The sequence below is a fragment of the Neolamprologus multifasciatus genome, chromosome 18 (genome assembly GCF_963576455.1).
Source record: "Neolamprologus multifasciatus chromosome 18, fNeoMul1.2, whole genome shotgun sequence".
Lineage (NCBI taxonomy): Eukaryota > Metazoa > Chordata > Actinopteri > Cichliformes > Cichlidae > Neolamprologus > Neolamprologus multifasciatus.
In genome coordinates, this window is record NC_140456.1 from 35259929 (window position 1) to 35281798 (window position 21870).

At 47.9% G+C, this 21870-nt stretch overlaps 1 protein-coding gene across 7 annotated transcripts; it reads left to right on the plus strand.

Annotated features, from left to right (window-relative positions):
• The first annotated feature begins 1827 nt into the window (after positions 1-1827).
• On the plus strand, positions 1828-20999 carry LOC146498523 (acyl-coenzyme A thioesterase 11-like). 7 transcript variants are annotated; one of them, XM_085140043.1, is made up of 17 exons: positions 1828-1974; positions 6977-7168; positions 7249-7318; positions 7394-7454; positions 7580-7684; positions 10607-10742; positions 11434-11525; positions 13394-13455; positions 13661-13780; positions 13852-13990; positions 17580-17635; positions 17744-17810; positions 18806-18889; positions 18964-19097; positions 20077-20244; positions 20318-20444; positions 20516-20999. In XM_085140043.1, the coding sequence occupies exons 2-17, from the start codon at positions 6985-6987 to the stop codon at positions 20642-20644; spliced, it is 1734 nt and encodes a 577-aa protein (XP_084996169.1). In that variant the 5' UTR covers positions 1828-1974; positions 6977-6984; the 3' UTR covers positions 20645-20999. The 7 variants fall into 7 exon arrangements, with proteins under 7 accessions (XP_084996169.1, XP_084996167.1, XP_084996170.1 ...); XM_085140041.1 differs by lacking the exon at positions 1828-1974 and adding an exon at positions 2023-2296; XM_085140044.1 differs by lacking the exon at positions 1828-1974 and adding an exon at positions 2023-2278.
• Positions 21000-21870: the final 871 nt, after the last annotated feature.

The following is a 21870-nucleotide window of genomic DNA, read 5'->3' on the forward strand; positions in this document are numbered from 1 at the left end:
TCAGCATCGTGACGTGGTGGGTCACATCCAACAGGGCGGAGGAGGATTTGGTCTTGGAGCAGTAACACCTCGGTGGCAACAGGCGTCTGTAACCGAACGTCGAGAAATGATAGTGGAGGAGGTGCAGCGACAGGAGGAAACAGCCGGACATGCCAGAGCCGTAGCGCTGGACAAACAGGGTCGCTGGATGAATTGGGAGGAAAAGAGGAAACTCTCATGGAGTGAAATCTGGGGCTTAGAGTCTAATAGACTAAGTTTCATCATCTGAGCGACGTACGATGTGGTGCCTTCCCCAATAAATCTGCAGCTGTGGTTTGGAAAGGACCCAGCCTGCCCCTGTGTACAGTCCCAGCAACACTCAAGCACATCTTGGTTGGTTGTAGGACTAGCCTTACAGCAGACACACATGGAGACACAACCAGGTCCTCAGGTGTAGGAGAAAGTTGAGCACAAAAGCTCTCCTTACAACAACTCACTCGTCGAGCTGCTTCACAGCACAATCAACCCTCTAATGACAACTGGCAGCCTTAAATATGTTCAGCTGTCACAGACTTAACCATTCTTCCACTCTCAGGTAAATTCTTAAATCCCAGCCTTCCACCACAGTATACAATATATCAATTAGAATAAATAAATACATAAATACATTTCACATTTTTATATAAATAAATATTTCACACTTTAATTTTACACCAAACCCAATATTATAAAAACCCAGAAACCCAAGCACAAAAAGTTTCACCACACTCTCTTTACCAATGGGCTCTCCTGGAACCTTTAAATGGTGTCTGGACCCCCGGGGAAACATTTGCCCAAACACCTTGAAGAGGACACAGGCAAGAAAGGTGAGTAATCATGATCTTACAAACACATTCCTCGATGAGGAGCAGCTGTGCAGGATCTGAAACAAGGCTGCCAACTGATTTTAAAATTCCCAATAAATAGTTAATAAATAAACTTGTGTGCAAATGTTTTACTGTGCAAATCCATGCTTCAAGTGCGATGCTAAATAAAGTGCTTGGAAAGGTGCTTTTAATAAAGTACAAATGTCATTAAATAACTTTAGAAAGACTTCCATTTGACACATTTAATAAAATAAAATATTTTATTTTTAAAATCTTAAAATGTTATTCTACAAAATGTGCAGCACTTTAATGTGTTTATTCTCTTTAGCTGATAGTCTGTGGGACCAGGAAGAGCGCACACCTGCATCTCTACAGTTCCTGTGCACTCCAGCCTCTTCTGTCCATGAGAGGATTTTTCCTCTGAGGCAGGAGAAATCATCTCAGAGAAAACAGACTGGCCCATCACACAGTGGAATTCTCTACTTAAATAAAAACCGAACAGGATGACCTTAAATGCATCATGTTTTTACTTTACAAGTTCATACCCCCTCCCCCAGTTCACAATCAGTTCTACCCCCGAGTCAAAAATATGTCTAAGAAAATTGGCCTAATATCATATTATTTATAAACACAGCTGTTCAGTGATTAACTGCACAAGTACGTGGAGGCGGGGCCTCACAGCAGAAGCATGCTCCACACTGTTGTACTTTATTGTATTTACCAACATCAAGCGAAGAAAGAACACATCATGGCGCATGTTTAAAGAAGGAAACCTTATTAATCAAACAGACATAATTATTTCAGTTGAAAGCAACCTAAGGGTGGCCCAGTGTCCACTCTGGTGGGCAGTCTTAATGAAGAAGAGCGCTTTAAATTCAAGCTGCGCTTCATATTTGTGGCCACCAGATGTCACCAGAGAGGACTGTGACACGTTTCTAACACAAGCTTCGTTTGGCCATCATTACCTGTAATAATAGGAAGCGCCAGCTTTCCACGCTCGCTCAGCCTCCGTCGCTGCAGAACAGCTTTAGGTTGTTAACCCACGCTGCGCTCCCTGAAAAAGCCTTTTTGTATAAATCTGAAATGTACATTATTTCTCACTTTCGGGTAACCTTTTTTTAAACTGCTGGTAGGTCACCTCTTTGTACCATTCCAAGGACAGACTTCATTGGACTTGAAGGACTAACTGCAATAAATAACTGGAAGAACTGAGCTGATCTAAAACTTTTGACCGTTGACTTTGTAAAAATTCGCTGTTCTCTTCAGCTTATTATCCAGGAGCTAAAAGTTGCACATGTACAGCACATGGTTGGTAAAATCAGCAAATCGACGCACATAGGCGTGCCAGACTGTGTGTGTGGCTTTTATTTTGAAAGGTACTGACGAAATCCGTGTTGGTCGTTGTGTTTCGTGAGTCTGTGGAGCTGAGCTGTGTGAGTGGCCGCCCTCAGGTTTGCTCCTCTAATGTAGACTAACATGTAGGTAATGGTCTCGGTGCGGGTTTAGGCTCGGCTCGGCTCTAACTGGAACCAGGCTGCCTCACAGGCGCAGTTTGTGGAACTAAGGACGCGCAAACCTGTGAACTGGGAGCTGCTGGGCAGAAACTAGTGGTTAGACTGGGCGTCGCCGTCAGTCATTGTGAGTCTGTTGTGTGCACAGTGCAGGAGGACACCGCTGCTGTTTGTTTTAGAGCTACAGACCACAGGTATGTAACTGGTCCCCGCTCCACCTGTCCAGACCAGGACAACATCTGTACTGGGACTGAGCAGACCAGTCGCTGAACGAAGTATCGTTCAAGAAACTGTTGCCGTTAATGTGTCGCCCACGAGCTGTGTCAGAAACGTCACGGCCACAGTCTGTGAAAGTTAATCTGAGGTTTCCGTGTCAAACTGCGACGTGTTTACAGTCCTCACCTGTGAGCGCGGAGCCGGTGTTGTGCCAAAGTAGGTATCCCCGACAGAATTTGTTTCCCCTGTGCTGGAGCACGCAGGAAGTACTGATGTTTTCATTTTGTGAAAAAGTGAAAAATTAGTATCATTACATTACCATTCAGTTTGAGGGTTTCAACATTATATAATTATATATTTATTGCTCACGGGTATCAGATGGGATTATTTTAACAAACCATTAACGTTTTGGCTGATAACTATTTTTATTCTCCTGTAACTTTACTATATAAAGAGCTAAATCCTCCAAAGTTTCAGGAGTAATGCGTCATTATAAGAAGTGTTTGTGAACGAAAAATCAACAATGCGGGATGCTGTTTGTCCGTGATTTGGACAGTCCAGCGTGTGCTCCCGACGCAGGGGAAACAAATTCTCTCGGGGATACCTACTGTCACTGAGCAGAAAGCTTGAGCCAGCTGATTCCAACAGTGCTGACAAACAGACTGTGGTTTGTGTTGTGAAAGCGGTGAGTGATGGTTTGTTAGAGGCTCATTAACTTTCTGATACGTGGAGTGACTTTGTTTTGAATGCAGTGTTGCTCATTGGCTGAGGTTACAAACGTTTTTACTGCGCTGAAGCTGCACAAAGCTGTTGTTCCGTAGACTTGTATGCGAAAGCGTTTCTGCAGCCAAAGACATCGCCCCCTGGTGGCATCCAAGAGAAAGGCTTTTTACTTATCAGGCCGGTGCTGGCTGTGGAGGCCCTGAAATGTTGTTGTTGATGTTCTCGTTACCATGGTGCCACCTCCTCTATCCTATTCCACTTTAAGCAACGATACAAAAGATCAGTTGTAACAAGTGAGAACAAGTCTGGCTCTGCATGTTTCACATGCAGAGCCAGACTTGTTCACAGACATGTTTGTTCACAGACTTGTTCACAGACATGTTTGTTCACAGACTTGTTCACAGACATGTTTCACATGCTGTCTTTACAGTCAGTAACCTGTGGTTACCTCACTTCCTGTTAGGTCAGTGGTTCCCAAACCTTTTTTGCTGGGCCCCCCTTGTTTTACAGGAAAAATGTTCGCGCCCCCCTCGCGCGCACGCACGCACGCACACACGAACACATCCTCCAACCACACACACCCATATTTTGCTCCATTGCGGTTTATTTCACACCTCAAACATTTAGTAAACAATTAAGCAAATACAAGTAATCTGCAATAAATTACAGGTAGTAAGAAAATAAACTACTAACTCTTTTACTCTACGTCCACACCTACACGGGTATTTTTGAAAACGCAGCTGTTTCGTCCACGTAAACGGCGTTTCGAATCACCGAGAACGGAGATTTTTTAAGACTCCTTTTTTGCATTTACATGTGGACAGGAATACAGAGTTCAAAGGTGCCTTTTTTCACGTCACGCTGTGTGCACGTTATTGTTTACATGAGATGAATTGCAGAATGGCAGATAGAGACGAAATACTGTTAATCTGACTGTCTGCAGGTTTTACACGCAGTTACTGTCCCTCCATTTAGAAAGGCAGAGGCTCATGGTGTGATTATTTTACATGTAGTTGTTTTTTCCCCCTGTGTAATAATATTCAACATTGCTATCAATACATTTTTCAAAAAATTCCTCTGCAAAATGGGTTCAAAAACATAAACAACTGTTGGCTACGTGATTTGAACCGGGGAATAAGTCGTGGCAGGATCAGCCTGATGTTATTTGTATCCTGCTGTAACTTTACTGTATAAAGAGCAAACATCTCCAAAATGTCAGGAGTAGTTAGTCATTACAACAAGTGTTTGTGAACTAAAAATCAAGAATGTGGGATACTGTTTGTCCGTGATTTAAACAGCCCAGCGCTGCTCCCGACGAAGGGAAAACCAATTCTGCAGGGAGACCTACCTCTGCACTTGTGCAGGTGAAGCCAAAGGGAAGATTTGCTTCACCATATTTTTTAGTCTTTGGCTTAGAATGAAGTTGGTTTGGAAACATATTCAGCGATGCTTCATCTCCTGCTTTGCGTTTGTGTGGGCGCCCGTGCTAGCAGTGTCCAAGCGTTGTTTTTTTTTTGTTTTTTTCCTTTTCATGCCGCGCCCCCCCTGCAATGGCTCTGCGCCCCCTCTAGGGGGCGGGCCCCACACTTTGGGAAGGTCTGTGTTAGGTTATTCTAAATGCTCATTCTGTGTTAGCCTTTGACACGAGTGCTGTTAAGTACACACAACATACTGTTTTTGGCACCATCCCATTTGTAACAGTAACTACAGGTTAATATTTATAATAATATAATAATAAAATTATAATAATGTGTTTGTATCCAAAACAACATTGCAAACTGCTGTACACCTAACCTGTATGTAGCACAACAACAGAGCATCTGTGTATTTATACACATGTGCAGCACATAAATGAATACAATGAAAACAAAGAACAATCAACAACATATCAAACTATGTATTAGAACCTGAACTATAGGATACAATAAAAAGAAAATCTGATGCATTAAGAACAAAACCCCTCAAAAACCAACCTACTGTGTTCTGGAGCATGCAGCGTAGACAATGCTGTGCAGGCTTACAGTGACCAGCAGAACTAAGCAATCAGCCACCACAGCTGTCACATCTACAGTCTGATATGCAGCTCCACCATAGATCCCACAGCTTTAGCTGTCAGATGGCCTCACAGCTGACTCTGGACTCCTTTGGTGTACAGAGGAGTTCATGGTGTGCCCGGATCCTGTGGCTGCAAAGCAAATGTAAAGAATCCCCATCATTGAGCGTTCATATGAGGAGGTCTGGTGTGGCGTTGTGCATTATGGCTGAACTTGTGTTCACTTTGTTCCAGGACTCTCTATGTGCACTCAGGTGCATCTTTACAAACCTCAGCTGTGCTGCACCTTCTTTTCCACTGATAACGGGCTGACGTGGATCCATCGACTGACACTTACAGTCAGTTACCTGATGAATGTTTGGGTGGGAAGCAGACTGGGAGTGCTGAGCAGCAGCTCCTCAACCAGTTTACAGTTGGTTCTAGGGCTGTTCGATATAACGATATATATCTGATGATGATATAAAAACATTTATTGTTTCATTTTACGCTGTCGTTTGTTTCGTGGTGTCGCAAAATAAACTGTTTACAGCAATATTTTTCATGTTTTGTTGTCACTGTAGTTATTATTAATTTCTTAAACTTCTCTCTTTCTCTTATATTTAATATAACCACACTACAGACGGACAAGCGCCTGTTTTTATGCGTTGTCGTTAGCAACAATGGCGGTAACACCACCGCGTGTCCGCTTGTTCCACTTAAACCTTTCACAATAAAGCTCAAGATCCTGTTGAGACTTTTCAGAATAAACTGAATCACATGAAAGATGCAGAGTGTTTACAGATGAGAAGTAAAAAAGACGCCAGGTGCTAAAAAATAAACCTTAGACTCAAACGTTAGAACAGGCTTTTCCCCGCAGCACGCCGTGTAATAAATACTCACAAAGAAAACGGCGCCGTTACAACTTATGTCTAAAAATGTATCGTTTCATGCATCGTTAAAACACTCGACTCCAGCTACATGACGCACAGCTGGAAACACTTCACACAAGTCGAGCTGATTCACAGACTTTACAGAAAATGTTACATTTTTGTGATTTATATCGTTATCAGACGATAGATGTCTTATATCAGGATATGAGATTTTGGTCATATCGCACAGCCCTAGTTGGTTCTTTGCTAAATTGTCTGTTGTGTGTAGACGCACTGGTTCACCTCCTGGGTTAGGTGCCTTTTTCGCCCCAACCAATCACAGCAGATGGCCCCGCCCCTCCCTGAGCCTGGTTCTGCTGGAGGTTTCTTCCTGTTAAAAGGGAGTTTTTCCTTCCCACTGTCACCAAGTGCTGCTCATAGGGGGTCATATGATTGTTGGGTTCTTCTCTGCATGTATCACTGTAGGCTCTACTGTACAGGATAAAGCACCTTGAGGCGACTGTTGTTGTGATTTGGTGTTTTATAAATAAAGCTGAATTGAATGCTTCAAAAAGAGTCATGGGTCAGTTTTAAGTGACTGAACAAACAAAAAGACATTCATCTGAAATTGGTCTAGAGCGAAACTCTTGTTCAGTATCAGGTTTCAAAATGATCACAAAGTCTGGCTCTTTGGGGCAAAACAAAAGAAAATGAGGTGTGACTCAAGACTTTTGCACAGTACTGTAGCTTCAGTGTCTTTCCTTTACTTTGTTTCCCCAGCTTTCCAAATGAGTTCCAGGACATCAGATTGTTTGGAGGAAGAGGATGGAGAAGAGGAGGAAGAAGAAGAAAACTACAACCCGACAGAGGTGAAAATGAGTCAGATCGTGATGCCCTGTCACAGCAACCATCGGCAGGAGCTCGGCGTGGGTCAGCTGCTCAAATGGATCGACTCCGCCGCCTGCCTCTCCGGTGAGCTTTGTGTGTCTCAGGTGTGTGTTGGAAGCTGTGAGCGTGTAGTGTTGTAATGACCCAACTGTTCGACCGTGCAGCTGAGAGGCACGCTGGGAGTCCCTGCGTCACCGCTTCCATGGATGACATCCACTTTGAGCACACCATCAGGTGAGAGGAGGCGTGTGTGAGTGTGTGGAAGGGTTGGGCTGAAGGTAGTAACTCCGCCTTTCCATCTTTCTTCAGTGTGGGTCAGGTGGTGAATATCAGGGCAAAGGTCAACAGAGCCTTTAACACCAGCATGGAGGTCAGTGAACTTCTGCTGTTCTTTGTGCCTTTCGTTGTTTTTGAAATCAGTTAGCTGCGTGTGCTTTTCTCACGGGTACAACCATGTGTGTTTACCTTAACGTACTGTCCCGTACTTCCCCTCAGGTGGGCATACAGGTGAACTGTGAGGACCTGTTCTCTGATCGTCACTGGAGGGTTTGTCATGCCTACGCCACCTTTGTTACCCAGCGCACAAGCACAGGACAAAAGGTGCATGATTACGACACTCTGGAGAGTGTGTGGACGTTTGCCACATTACTGATAACTAGATGAATAGACCCTGTGCACGAGAAAATGCTAACTTCCTGGTTTGAGACCTGATGTGGGGTTGTACATTTCCGGTAGCTTTACTTTGCGGTCAATCGCTACTGCGAAGATATACTCCAAAATTGATGTCCAAAACTCGAAAACGGAAAGATGGCGTTAAGTTACAAAGAGCAGAAGGTGGGAACACTCACCACTGTTGTGTTATAAAAAATCTAATGATCAGTTTTGATGTTTAAAGAGTTTAGATCGATCAGTTGTTTACATCACTCAACACAAGCAGAACTGCAGCAGAAGACACATCGTCCACATTCAGAAGCACATCTCTGTATAGTGACTGGTCTCATGATTTAAACAGGCAAATGTTCAGCATTCAAACTACAGGTGAACAATAGTCAAACCAGATGTTTCCCGTTATGTCGAGATCAGCTAGTCAAGTACACACCTACACAGCATGTCAACAAACCGTGAAAAAAGCCACACAAAAAATGAACGATTGCTGGTAACGGTTTCTATACATTAGTATTTACGAAGGGTATGTTGTGACTTACCTTCAAAATTACAGTGGTCCCTCGCTATAACGCGGTTCACCTTTCACCTCGCTGTTTCGCAGATTATTTAGTGCAAGTTTGCATGCTTCTTTTTTTACATCACATTGTGTCCTGCGTCCTGATCGCTGCAGACGATCTCCTCCGTGACGTCTCTCCTGTACAGAATCGCTGCATCGATGCAGCAGTGTGACTCTGAAGTGCAGTGCTGTATGTCCACGGTGTCCATGAAACGTTTTGCACCGTCAAAAAATAAAATTGGCTACTTGATTTCATCTATCGCTGGTTATTTTTAGAACATAACACCCGCAATAAACGAGGGACAGCTGAGAAATATAACATTTGAATCCATTTTCTCTTTTCCCCTGAGGCGTGGGGAAAAATATCGACAAGTCGATGAACATCATTTACAGATATATTGGGTAAATGCCCGAGACATCTGGTCTAAATAGCCGCTTGATTCATTCATTTGCTTAACTTGTTTTGGACCGTAAACAAGGCGCGAATAGGACACCGGAAACAATGCTCCCCACAGGAGTTTCCGCACCGGAAGTAGCATATGCTAACGTGCACATAGTCTATATCCAGTGTTGGGGAGTAACGGAATACATGTACCGCCGTTACGTATTTAAAATACAAAATATGAGTAACTGTATTCCGCTACAGTTACCATTTAAAAAGGTGGTATTTAGAATACAGTTACTTTGTTGAAATAAATGGATTACACGGCGGTACTTCCCTGTTTCATATTGTGGCGGGTCAGGACTGTTTGGGTTTTGTTTGACAGCTACGTTCTGTTGTTCCAGGCAGCGTTACAGTTGCCATGGTTACAGGGTGACGCTCTCTCTGCGTGTTTCCTGGGTGAGAGAGGCCTTTTTGTTGTTGTTGTGCTAAGCTAACAGGCAGAATGCTACAGGTATAGCTCTAAAGAATGTAGCATCATGGGCAGTGTAGTCCGTGCTGCAGGGAGAATGGACTGCCATACACGTTATGTGTCTGTGAGCGAGGGAGGGAGAAAAAGGAAAAGTACGAGCTGTCATCGAGCAGAAACGGGAGCTGGAAGCATGTAAATATAATAATAACCACTGCAGCCAAGAAGAGAGCCTGACGAGCCCAGCTGTAAGTAAGCTATTAAGACTCGACTGTACACCGTGTTCGTGTTTTCCTCTGAAACAATAAGTTCTGTTGGAGCAGCCTTTCAACGCCTCTCTCTGTCTCTCGCTAGCAAAGTTGACCCAGACAACAAAGTAAAGCTAGTTTTCAGCTACGAGCCGACACAGAACCCACCGTATTAGCCAGAGGTCCCTTTACTACGGTTCGGAGCCGCGGACCTTCAGTAACAGTAATAAATCACAGCAATAGTACATTCATGTAGTTGTAAACAGCATGATAATATATGAAGTAATCCAAAGTATTCAGAATACGTTACTCTCATTGAGTAACGAATACGTTACAGAATACATTTTGGGGCATGTATTCTGTAATCTGTAATGGAATACATTTTAAAAGTAACCTTCCCAACACTGTCCATATCGTTGTTTAAAAGCATGTTGTTCATGTGTTGTTGCATCTCAAAGGAAGTTTAGTACGTAACCTAGTAACCGTTCAAGATAAACATCACAAAATGCTTCACAACATAAAAACAAAGGTTGACCAAAAGTCTGAAAAGAGTTTTCAGTTGTTTTTCAATCCAGTTTCATTTACACAGCATCAAATCACAACAACAGTCACACCAAGGTGCTTTATCCTGTACAGTAGAGCCTACAGTGATACATGCAGAGAAGAACAATCACATGACCCCCTGTGAGCAAACACTTTGGTGACAGTGGGAAGGAAAAACTCCCTTTTAACAGGAAGAACCAGGCTCAGGGAGGGGCGGGGCCATCTGCTGTGATTGGTGGGGGGGGGATCTCAGAGTCTGGGGGCTGCTGTTCGTGTGTCTGCTTTAGTTTTCAGCATCGTATGATGCACAGCGAGCACACGCTGGTCACGTGACCTCGGGGACACATAGCTGACGTTTGTCCATGTAGAGCTCAGAGGTCAAAGTCCTAAAGTGGACTCTGAGTTTGATGTGATAGTTTCCTTGACCTTAGTCAGGACTTATGTTTGTCTTTATTAAATCAGAGGAAGCTGTGACACAACGTCAGAGTCTCAGCACTGATACAGGAGCTTTGTGACAGCGAGACGAACTGCAGCAGCACCACAGACACCATCATACCACCAGCTGTCATTGTGAGACAGAGTCTGTGTGTGTGTGTGTGTCTGTGTGTGTCTGTGTGTGTGTGTGTGTGTGTGTGTGTGTGTGTGTGGTACCTCACAGGTGACCTTGAAGCCCATTGTTCCTGTCACGCAGAAGGAGCAGGTTGAACACAGCGTGGCCGCTGAAAGGCGGAGGGTCCGAATGGTGCACGATGACATCATCAAGGATTTGCTTTCCAATGAGTCTGTGCAGCAGGGTGAGTGATGCACCCGGCCACGTCCCGGCAGACAGTCTTTGCACTTCACTGCGTCTTTGTGCGTGTAGAAAGCACAGGACAGACGAGAGGAGCTGAGGGTTTACATGAGAACGTCAGAAGTGCTGGAGAAGCATGTGAGGCTGGTGCATGACATGGGGAGGGTCTGCTCTCAGCCCCTTCTGTGAACGTGAGGTTTGCAGATGATGTGACCTGCAGGGAGAGCAGGTAACAGGAAGGAGTTTAAATACCTGGGCTCAACCATCCAGAGCAACAGACAGGTTTCAGGGTTGATATGTGACGGAGGATTGAAACGATGGTAGTGAGAGCTGCTATGATCTGGAGGCAGTGGCACTAACAAAAACAAGAGGCCGAGCTGGAGGAGTGAAGATGTCGGGGTTTCCACTGGGAGTGACCACTACGGACAGGAAATGAGGATATGAGAGGAACGACTCAGGTTAAGCTTAGGGAGGCAAGGCTGCGATGGTCAGGGCGCTCACGAGGACAAAGGAAGCTCAGGCAGGAGGAGAAGCAGCGAAGCTGAGAGAAGAACATTTGAACTGACCTGATACTTTAGCCTGTGGCTTCCATGGCGTCTGCTGTGGTCGCTAACAAAGACAGTCTGGCAGGAAATGACTATCAAACTTTAATTAGTACTTTCTTCACATAACGACTTGACTTGTTTCTGTATCAGGTGACAGCTCAGTGGGAGCCGATGCAGTGGCAGCAGAGAGGACTCGGGTGGAGAGTGTGGAGCTGGTTCTGCCTCCACATGCAAACCATCAGGTCAGTTCATTTCATGTGTTTCCCATCTGAACTAGAGCGGGCGCAGCGGTTTCTCGCTGGTCGGTGTCTCGCTGGTCGGTTTCTCGCTGGTCGGTGTCTCGCTGGTCGGTTTCTCGCTGGTCGGTGTCTCGCTGGTCAGTGTCTCGCTGGTCGGTTTCTCGCTGGTCGGTGTCTCGCTGGTCGGTGTCTCGCTGGTCGGTTTCTCGCTGGTCGGTGTCTCGCTGGTCGGTGTCTCGCTGGTCGGTTTCTCGCTGGTCGGTGTCTCGCTGGTCGGTTTCTCGCTGGTCGGTGTCTCGTTGGTCGGCTTCTCGCTGGTCGGTGTCTCGCTGGTCGGTTTCTCGCTGGTCGGTGTCTCGCTGGTCGGTGTCTCGTTGGTCGGTTTCTCGCTGGTCGGTGTCTCGTTGGTCGGCGTCTCGCTGGTCGGTTTCTCGCTGGTCGGTGTCTCGTTGGTCGGCTTCTCGCTGGTCGGCTTCTCGCTGGTCGGTTTCTCGCTGGTCGGTTTCTCGCTGGTCGGTGTCTCGCTGGTCGGTGTCTCGCTGGACGGTTTCTCGCTGGACGGTTTCTCGCTGGTCGGTGTCTCGCTGGTCGGTGTCTCGCAGGTCGGTTTCTCGCTGGTCGGTGTCTCGCTGGTCGGTGTCTCGCTGGTCGGTGTCTCGCTGGTCGGTTTCTCGCTGGTCGGTTTCTCGCTGGTCGGTGTCTCGCTGGACGGTTTCTCGCTGGACGGTTTCTCGCTGGTCGGTGTCTCGCTGGACGGTTTCTCGCTGGTCGGTGTCTCGCTGGTCGGTGTCTCGCAGGTCGGTGTCTCGCAGGTCGGTGTCTCGCTGGTCGGTGTCTCGCTGGTCGGTGTCTCGCAGGTCGGTTTCTCGCTGGTCGGTGTCTCGCTGGTCGGTGTCTCGCTGGTCGGTGTCTCGCTGGTCGGTTTCTCGCTGGTCGGTGTCTCGTGCTGTTACAACGTGGAATATTTGAAGCAGACTGAATTTGAACCTGTTGTTACCAGAAACACCTGCGTGGCCTCGTTTCTTACTGTTGGGTACGAACAAAACATTTGGCTTTTATTTAATACGATGAAGTGGAGATGCAGTAGTTTTATTTCTTTTACTCCTTTTTTGGTTCAAAACATCAGCTCATGGCCTCCAAACACTGACTACATCTGAGCGTGAACTGAGGCGCTGACGGCTGCTGTCAGAGCGATTTGGTTTTGGTTTCTTTGCCAGATCTGTTGTCTGAAGACCAACAAGGAGACTCAACGGATTTACTTTACCAAGTGGATCATCACAGCTTTGCCGTATTGGTCCATTTGATCGACCTTTGTTGTTATTGTTTATTTTATTTTATTTTCAGTTGTTACAGACGGGACAGACGTGACTGAGGGACAGGAAAGGGAGAAAGAAAGAAAAACAGAAGGGGAGAGGGACAGTGAGAAAGGAAACATAAAAAGAGAAAGAAGAGAAAACAAGCAAAAAAAAAACAGAGAAACATAGTCACAGCCAGAGGGGGCTGCAGTGGCGTGCCAGCTGTGCCAGAGTGAACTGAGCCGCAGGCCTGGAGGCCCGAGGGCCCCCCGCACCCCGGAAGAGGCCTGACCGAGCAACAGGCGCCGGGCCCCGCCAAGTAGCCACCGGGACTGAGCTGGTACATACCTGAGCGCCCAGCCCCGGGCAGAGCGATTTCTGAAACAACACAAATAGCTGAACTTGTGTCTAAACATCTAACTTTGAACTTTGTGTATGGATCCTACACACAGGTTTGTAAATGAGGCCCAGCTGTTTTACATGTGCACATATATGTGACTGTTCAGAGCATCAGTGTGTCATCGTACCGCTGAGACATGACTGTCAGATCATGCATGAGGTGTGTTTGAATCCCAGGTAAACACATTTGGAGGGCAGATCATGGCCTGGATGGTGAATGTAGCTACAATCGCTGCCAGGTACAGTCACAAACACTTCTTTCCTTCATATTTATACCTAAAAATAGGATGCATCATTGTGACCTTTGACCTCCATATTGTGATCAGTGTAGTTCAGTCCTGGTGCAGATTAAAGGATCTGTCCAGCTGTATCTGTATGAGTAACCTGAACACGGCGAGCGCGTGGGAGGTCGTGGCCTATTGTCTCTGTGCTCTTTGCTTGCAGTCGTCTGTCTCAGGCTCATCCCACCCTTCGAGCCATCGACATGTTCACCTTCAGAGGACCTTCTCAGGTTGGAGACAGATTGCTGCTGAAGGCGATCGTGAACAACGCCTTCAGAAACAGGTATCCCAGAACACTGGCTCAGCGCTGCAGCTGTGCAGCAGACAGAGAACTGACACGTGTCCTTACTGCAGCATGGAGGTGGGCGTGCGTGCGGAGGCCTACCACGAGGAGGGGCCTAACCGACACATAAACTCCGCCTTCATGACCTTTGAGGTGCTCGATGATGGTGGGAAGCCACGCACATTACCACGGATACGACCTGAACCCCTGGTGAGTTAAGCTAACAATCACAAACGGCTCGTTAGCGTGCTGCATCCGTAAAGTGTCTGGATGTGACGCGGCTGTCTGTGATTGGCTAATACTGACTGAAAGACATGAAATCTGCTTCAGAATTTGTGGTATGAAACCGCACTCTGATTGGCTAACAAGGTGTCAGTCACAAGACATCAGCCTGTGAACGTTTGATTTCACAGCCAGACTCCTGATAACAGCTGATCCAAGGTGAGCTCAGAGAAAGCAGTGGGTGACATCAGTGTAGCTGGGTCGGTCTTTTACACCACCCGTGGTGCTGATGGATGGATGAGCAGGAAACATGGCCTCTGCGTGCGTTTTCTTTCCTTTGTTTCTGGTGGAAGCGTCACAGCGTCTGTGGCTCACAGGGCTGAGCACGTCCACATGCCCCATCACTGTGAACGCTGTTATTATGAACTCAATTCAAATGTTAAAAACATGTAAATACAGTATTAAATTACTATGATTGTTACACGTTGTGTGGCCATGTGTGGCTCCTTCCCCACACATGGTGGGGAAGGAGCCTGAGTTAATGCGTGAGGTTGAGAGGTACCGGCTAGATATAGTCGGGCTCACCTCTACGCACGGCTTGGGCTCTGGAACCAGTCTCCTGGAGAGGGGCTGGACTCTGTCTCAGTCTGGAGTTGCCCCTGGTGAGAGGCGGCGGGCTGGGGTGGGTATTCTAATATCCCCTCGGCTTGCTGCTGGTACGTTGGGGTTTTTCCCGGTGGACGAGAGGGTTTGTTCCCTGCGCCTTAGGGTCGGGGAACAGGTCCTGACTGTCATCTGTGCTTATCGTATCACCAGACCTGCGACCATATGTTCTGGACACTCGGGTAAAGAGAGGGGCTGAGCTGTCAACTGATCACCACCTGGTGGTGAGTTGGATCAGGTGGCGGGGGAGGACGCTGGACAGACCTGGTGCACCTAAACGCGTAGTGAGGGTGTGCTGGGAACGACTAGCAGAGGCCCCAGTCCGCGAGATCTTCAACGCACACCTCCGGCAGAGCTTCAACAGCATTCCGAGGGAGACTGGGGACATTGAGTCCGAATGGACCATGTTCAGCGCCTCCATTGCCGAAGCTGCTGCATTGAGCTGCGGCCGCAAGGTGGTTGGTGCCTGCCGTGGTGGTAATCCCCGAACCAAATGGTGGACACCAGAGGTGAAGGGAGCCACCAGGCTGAAGAAGGAGTCCTATCGGGCTTGGTTAGCCTGTGGGACTCTGGAGGCAGCCGACAGGTATCGACAGGCCAAACGGAATGCGGCTCGGGCAGTGGCTGAAGCAAAAACTCGGGTGTGGGAGGAGTTCGGAGAGGCCATGGAAAAAGACTTTCGGACTGCCTCGAAGAGGTTCTGGCAAACCGTCAGGTGTCTCAGGAGGGGAAAGCGGTGCTCTACCTGCACTGTGTATAGTGCTGGAGGAGCACTGCTGACGTCAACTGAGAAAATTGTCAGGCGGTGGAAGGAATACTTCGAGGACCTCCTTAATCCCACTGACGCGTCTTCCGAGGAGGAAGCAGAGTCTGGGGATGAGGGGAATGACCCGCCAATTTCCGGGGGCGAGGTCACTGAGGCAGTTAAACAACTCCTTGGTGGCAGAGCCCCTGGTGTTGATGAGGTCTGCCCCGAGTTCCTGAAGGCTCTGGACGTTGTAGGGCTGTCCTGGTTGACACGCCTCTGCAATGTTGCGTGGAGATCAGGGGCAGTACCCGTGGATTGGCAGACCGGGGTGGTGGTCCCCATCTTTAAGAAGGGGGACCGGAGGGTGTGTTCCAACTACAGGGGGATCACACTCCTCAGCCTCCCCGGGAATGTCTATGCCAGGGTGCTGGAAAGGAGAGTTTGTCCGCTAGTCGAACCTCTGATGCAGGAGGAACAATGCGGTTTTCGTCCTGGTCGCGGAACACTGGACCAGCTCTTCATCCTCTCGAGGATACTTGAGGGTGCATGGGAGTTTGCCCAACCAGTCTACATGTGTTTTGTGGACTTGGAGAAGGCATTCGACCGTGTCCCTCGGGGTGTCCTGTGGGAGGTGTTGCGGGAGTATGGGGTGTCTGGCCCATTGCTACGGGCCATTCGATCCCTATACATCCGTTGCAAGAGCTTGGTTCGCATTGCCGGCAATAAGTCGGACTCGTTCCCAGTGGGTGATGGGCTCCGCCAGGGCTGCCCTTTGTCACCGGTTCTGTTCATAATTTTTATGGACAGGATTTCTAGGCGCAGCCAAGTGGCGGAGGGGTTTCGCTTTGGTGGCCTCAGGATCTCATCTCTGATCTTTGCGGATGATGTGGTTCTGTTGGCTTCATCGGGGGAGGGCCTCCAGCTCGCACTGGAGCGGTTCGCAGCCGAGTGTGAAGCAGCGGGAATGAGGATCAGCACCTCCAAATCTGAGGCCATGGTTCTCAGCCGGAAAAGGGTGGAGTGCCCACTCCGGGTCGGGGATGAGGTCCTGCCCCAAGTGGAGGAGTTCAAGTATCTCGGGGTCTTGTTCGCGAGTGATGGGAGAAGGGAGCCCGAGATCGACAGACGGATTGGGGCTGCAGCTGCAGTAATGCAGACGCTGCACCGGTCCGTCGTGGTGAAGAGGGAGCTGAGTGTAAAAGCGAAGCTCTCAATTTACCGGTCGATCTACGTCCCTACCCTCACCTATGGCCACGAGCTGTGGGTAGTGACCGAAAGGACGAGATCGCGGATACAAGCGGCGGAAATGAGCTTCCTCCGAAGGGTGGCTGGCATCTCCCTTAGAGATAGGGTGAGAAGTTCGGCCATCCGGGAGGGGCTCAGAGTAGAGCCGCTGCTGCTCCACATCGAAAGGAGCCAGCTGAGGTGGTTTGGGCATCTGACAAGGATGCCCCCTGGGCGCCTCCTGGGTGAGGTGTTCCAGGCATGTCCCACCGGGAGGAGGCCCCGGGGCAGACCCAGGACACGCTGGAGAGATTATATCTCTCGGCTGGCCTGGGAACGCCTTGGTGTTCCCCCGGATGAGCTGGAGGAGGTGGCTGGGGAGAGGGAGGTCTGGGCCTCTTTGCTTAGGCTGCTGCCCCTGCGACCCGGCCCCGGATAAAGCGGATGAAGATGGATGGATGGATGGATGGATGTTACACGTTATACACCTGTAGGAAAGCACGGTCAGGGAAAGCGAGTGTGTGCTGGTGGTGTTGTTTAAAAAGGGTGGAGCAGTAGATTGACAGTTGGTGTCAGCTTCATTCACACTGTGGTGAAGCAGTTTGTGGAGATCGTCCTGTAGAATAAAACATGAGTATCATAAACAGAAGGTGCAGAAACACTCGATTAACCATTAAGCCGAAGGCTGAGCAAAGATCAGAGCTGCGAACTTCAAATCATGTTATCAGTCATAAACCCGTCTGATGGAGCGACCATGGTGTCGTTACAGGCTGAAGGGCGCTCGCTGTAGTCGTAGATCGTTATCAGCACGAACAAACACCGAGTAATAATACTCCACTCAGTTTGTAGCACAGATCGGTGTACTGGTCATAAACTGGTGCTGGGAATCTGCCTGCTGTGTTACACACTGGTGCCCTCTGCCTGTGTGTCTCTCATTTACAGGAAGGACAAAGGAGGTTTCAGGAGGCAACAGCCAGGAAAAAGATCAGGCTGGACAGGTACATGTCTCCAAACAGCCCCTAAAGTCTCTGCGTTTACATCAGCTTTTGTTGTGCAGCTGCACAGACCCACAGTGCCATCATCCTGATTCCTGTAACTGTGTTTAGGAAGTACATCATTTCCCGCACGCAGGGGGAGGAGCCTCTGTCTGTTCCCTGGGATTCCACCAACCAGGTGAGGAGAAGCTCCACGCGTCACCTGTACTGCTCACGTTAGTCCACGACTCACGGGAGAGAAGTCAAACCTTCTTTGCATACATGTGTATATTACTGTATTACAAATAACAGACAACTTGGCACTGATTGTGTAGGCACCTTGTTACTAGCAGCTTGTCACAAAAACATCATTAGTTCTCATTTCTGTAGCTGAATCTATAAAAACCGGACATAAAACAGTATTTTTGATTTCCACAGAGCTGCTCATCAGCTGTCGTTGATGATGTCACAGCCTGTGCTTGAGCTGGACACAGTAAACCTTTAATAGGCTCATTTAGTTTCTTTTCACCCACATCAGCGTCTCAGCTGTGTGTCGGTGCTGCGTCGTCACGACTTTTGGGACATGATTTCTGTTTCTTTCTTAAAGGATGTTCAGTGATTTTATTTGTTTGTTCCACTGCAGTTTATATGTCAGTGTATGATCTGAGCGAGCAGACCTCAGCGTGTTTATGTCCCACTTAGCTCCAAAGCTGAGCCACAGTCAGACTCTCACCGCGCCTGCAGACTGATTTAGTCGACAGGCCGACGAGTCGCACCGCTGTGCTTCACCTTCACTGCAGATGAGAAATAGTGCTGCAGCAGTTTGTCTTCATTTTGCACCCATAATACTTACACTGTTCCTTCTCTCACCAACCAATCACAGCAGATGGCCCCGCCCCTCCCTGAGCCTGGTTCTGCTGGAGGTTTCTTCCTGTTAAAAGGGAGTTTTTCCTTCCCACTGTCGCCAAAGTGCTGCTCATAGGGGGTCATATGATTGTTGGGTTTTTCTCTGTATCTATGAAGCGCCTTGAGGCGACTTTTGTTGTGATTTGGCGCTATATAAATAAAGTTGAATTGAACTGTTGGACGGCACTGATTCATATATAATAAGTAGTATTTGAATGGCGGGAGGCGGCCTGCTAACGCTGAGCTCTGGAGATGAGTTTGTGGTGTTTCCTGTGTTTGTGCTTCCAGGTGTATCTGAGCTATAACAACGTCTCAGCTCTGAAGATGCTGGCAGCCAGAAGCAACTGGCGCCTGAGCTGTGAGAAGGACCAGGTATGTGCTTCTCACTAATGAGCTGTTTGTTTTTGTGAGTCTGCCCCCATCGGTGCTTTATGTTGTGTTCACAGGTTCAGCTTTACACCCTGGAGCAGAAGTCCATGCTGAGTTTCAAGATTGAATGTGAGGTGGACGTTCCTGCTCACAGAGCCTTTGATTTACTCGCTGAGCTGAGCAACAGGCCGAGCTGGGACTCGCATTATAAGTAAGACTCTGGGACGCGTCTGTTTGACCTTTGCTACGATCAGCGGTTTCTGTGCTTCACAGCAGCAGTCGCTCGGCCCTGTTTCTACTCGCTGCCTCGGTATTGTTCTCCGATTCCAATGATGGACTTTTCTGAGGCTCAGGGTTAAAAATAAGCGATGTGTGGTTTAGGTTCATGCTGCTCACTTTGCACTGAGGCTGACATGTTATCAGTTAAGGTTAAAGTGACATTAGCTGTGAGGGCCTGTCTGTCTCTTTATTCTCACGTTTAAATAAAAGGGGAACGGTGGCTCTCCCCCAGCCGAGCCAGCCTGCAGATGAAACTCATCCTGGCTGCTTAGATTTGCAGCCTTACCCTTTGCATTGATCTCATGACCAGCAGGTGGTGGAAAGAACATGTCTGTGGAGGAGGCGGAGCTTTGTCTCCGATGCTGTCAACACCGTGGGCCTGTGCTGGTGGAGCAGACCACTGTGGGAAATCCCAGTTTTAAAACAATAACTGGATGTTGTGGATCGGTCACTGAGGTATCACAGTGGGGCAGACTCCTGCCCCCCGCGTCCCCCTGGGTTCTCCCCTGTCCTCCAGCTTCCTCCACAGTCCAAGGACATGCAGTTAGTGGGTTAGGTTAACTGGAAACTCTCACACAGGTGTGAATGGTCGTGTTTAGCCCTGCGACCGACTGGCGACCTGTCCAGTGTGTACCCTGCCTCTAAGACGGCTGGGATAGGCTCCACCCCCTGCGACCCTGAGAAGGATAAGCAGCAGAGATGGGTGGAGATCTGGGTGATGTCATCACCAAGCCCTTTGTTATGTAGTTTCCCCTTCAGTGTCCCTATGCACGAGCTCCACCCTCAGCTGGTGAAGCACAGAAGCAGCTGTTTGCCTCTGCCGTGGATACATGTGGAGTAAACTGCAGCTCAGTCTTTAAACAGTGCTGTCAGTCACCTTTTTCACAGTGTGTATGTGTTTCCTCAAACAGGAAGTGCGAGCTGATTCAGCTGGTCGACAACGATGACTTCATATATCGTGTGGTGACTCCATCGGTGCGTCATGGCGCGATGGGATCTCCCACTGCAGCCAATCAGGCAAAAGGGATTCTCCAGGACTTCATCCTGTTGGCCTCCAAAAGGAAGCCATGTGGCAGCGGGTCAGTAGAACCAGATCCATCCACCTGTGTCCTGCAGGATTTCCTGATGCGTTCCCTTTCTGTTTTCCTTCAGAGACCCATATGTCATCGCCCTACGCTCAGTGTCCCTGCCCACTCAGCCTCCCACTGAAGGCTATAACAGAGGAGAGGTTCTGTGTGCTGGATTCACCATACTGGAGACCAAAGACAACAAGTCACTGGTGAGAACAACAGCATCGTACATATACTCTTATCACAGCTGGCTGTTATTAGTGTGTTATCTTTCTTTCAGATCAGCTACTTTAACCAGGCGTCTCCGGAGGTCCTTCCCTACATCTCCACAGATATTGCCGGCCTGTCCTCCTCTTTCTACCACACCTTCTGCTCCTGCAGCCAGTACTTGACCAGGAACAGACTGTGACAGCGGCAGCAGCCTGTCCGAGGCTCTGCTCAGCACCAGACGCTCACTGTAGGGACAGCCTGCTTGGTTTATGTGGTGGGAAGACTTTATGATCATTTCATGGATTGATACAAAGGTCAGCAGTAAAAATCTACTTGTTAAGTGAGTAAAATCAGCCGCTGTGTCAGTTACTGAGTTGTTAAGCTGCTGTTCATGTTTGAGGTACACGACTGTAACAGCTGTACAGGTGTGGGCTTGTACTTAATGCAGGTTCATTTTAACACTATAACTGTTTGCTGCAGTTCAACATGACGAGCTGGTTTAAAACATGAATATTCACTTTTTCCACTGAACTACAATAAAGTGTTGTGTTGTATTTTTTTCTTGTTTTAATCGAGTGATGGATGATTTTCTTTGTTGTAAACGTTCAAAAATCAGCATTAAAAGTACCGAGTGAGACTGAGAGCACTGATGTCACCTGTGACACTTTAAAGATTTATGGATGCAAATAAATGCAGTGCTGCAGTCAGTAAGAGAGGCGGGCTGCATGTGAAGTGTTAGCTACAGCAGGAGAGCGTTTCATATGTGTGCGCTGTGGTCAGCTGCTGCTGTAACCAATCACAAACCTCGGACTGGCTCACACAGGCTCAGAGGCTAATTCTGGTTTTGGACTTGGTTCCTTTAATAGAATTTATTATGAATGTTATAATAATCATTGAATCATATATATACAGTATGATGATGTTAACTTCAGCGACCCAAAGCAGCAGCATTTATCTACACACTGAGACAAACTGAGACTCTGTGGTGACTTTGAATATAAAAGCACATTGAAACCTGCTGTGACCACGACTGATACTCAAAGGCACAAATGTTTGCTGCACCTCTGCAGCAGTCACTTCCCCGTTGTCCAACACGCCGCCTCTGTCCACTGCGGCTTCAAACACTGATTTCTGATCAAGCAGCTGTGCTCTGTACTCTCTGCTCAGCACAGCTGTGAACACTTCTGTCGCTTTCATTTCTACCAAAACAACAGATAGTTTTCGTTTTTCACAATTGTTACTGTAATGGTCAGAATCCCAGGACATCAGCAGGTTCAGAAATGTTCAAACCAGCTTTTCTGCCACCAAGAGTCACTAAGAACATCATCCTGATGACCAATGTGAACACAAAGGTTCAGCTGCCACATGACGTCATACATCAAGTTCACTTTAAAATTACCTTGAGAAAAACCTCATGAGGGATCT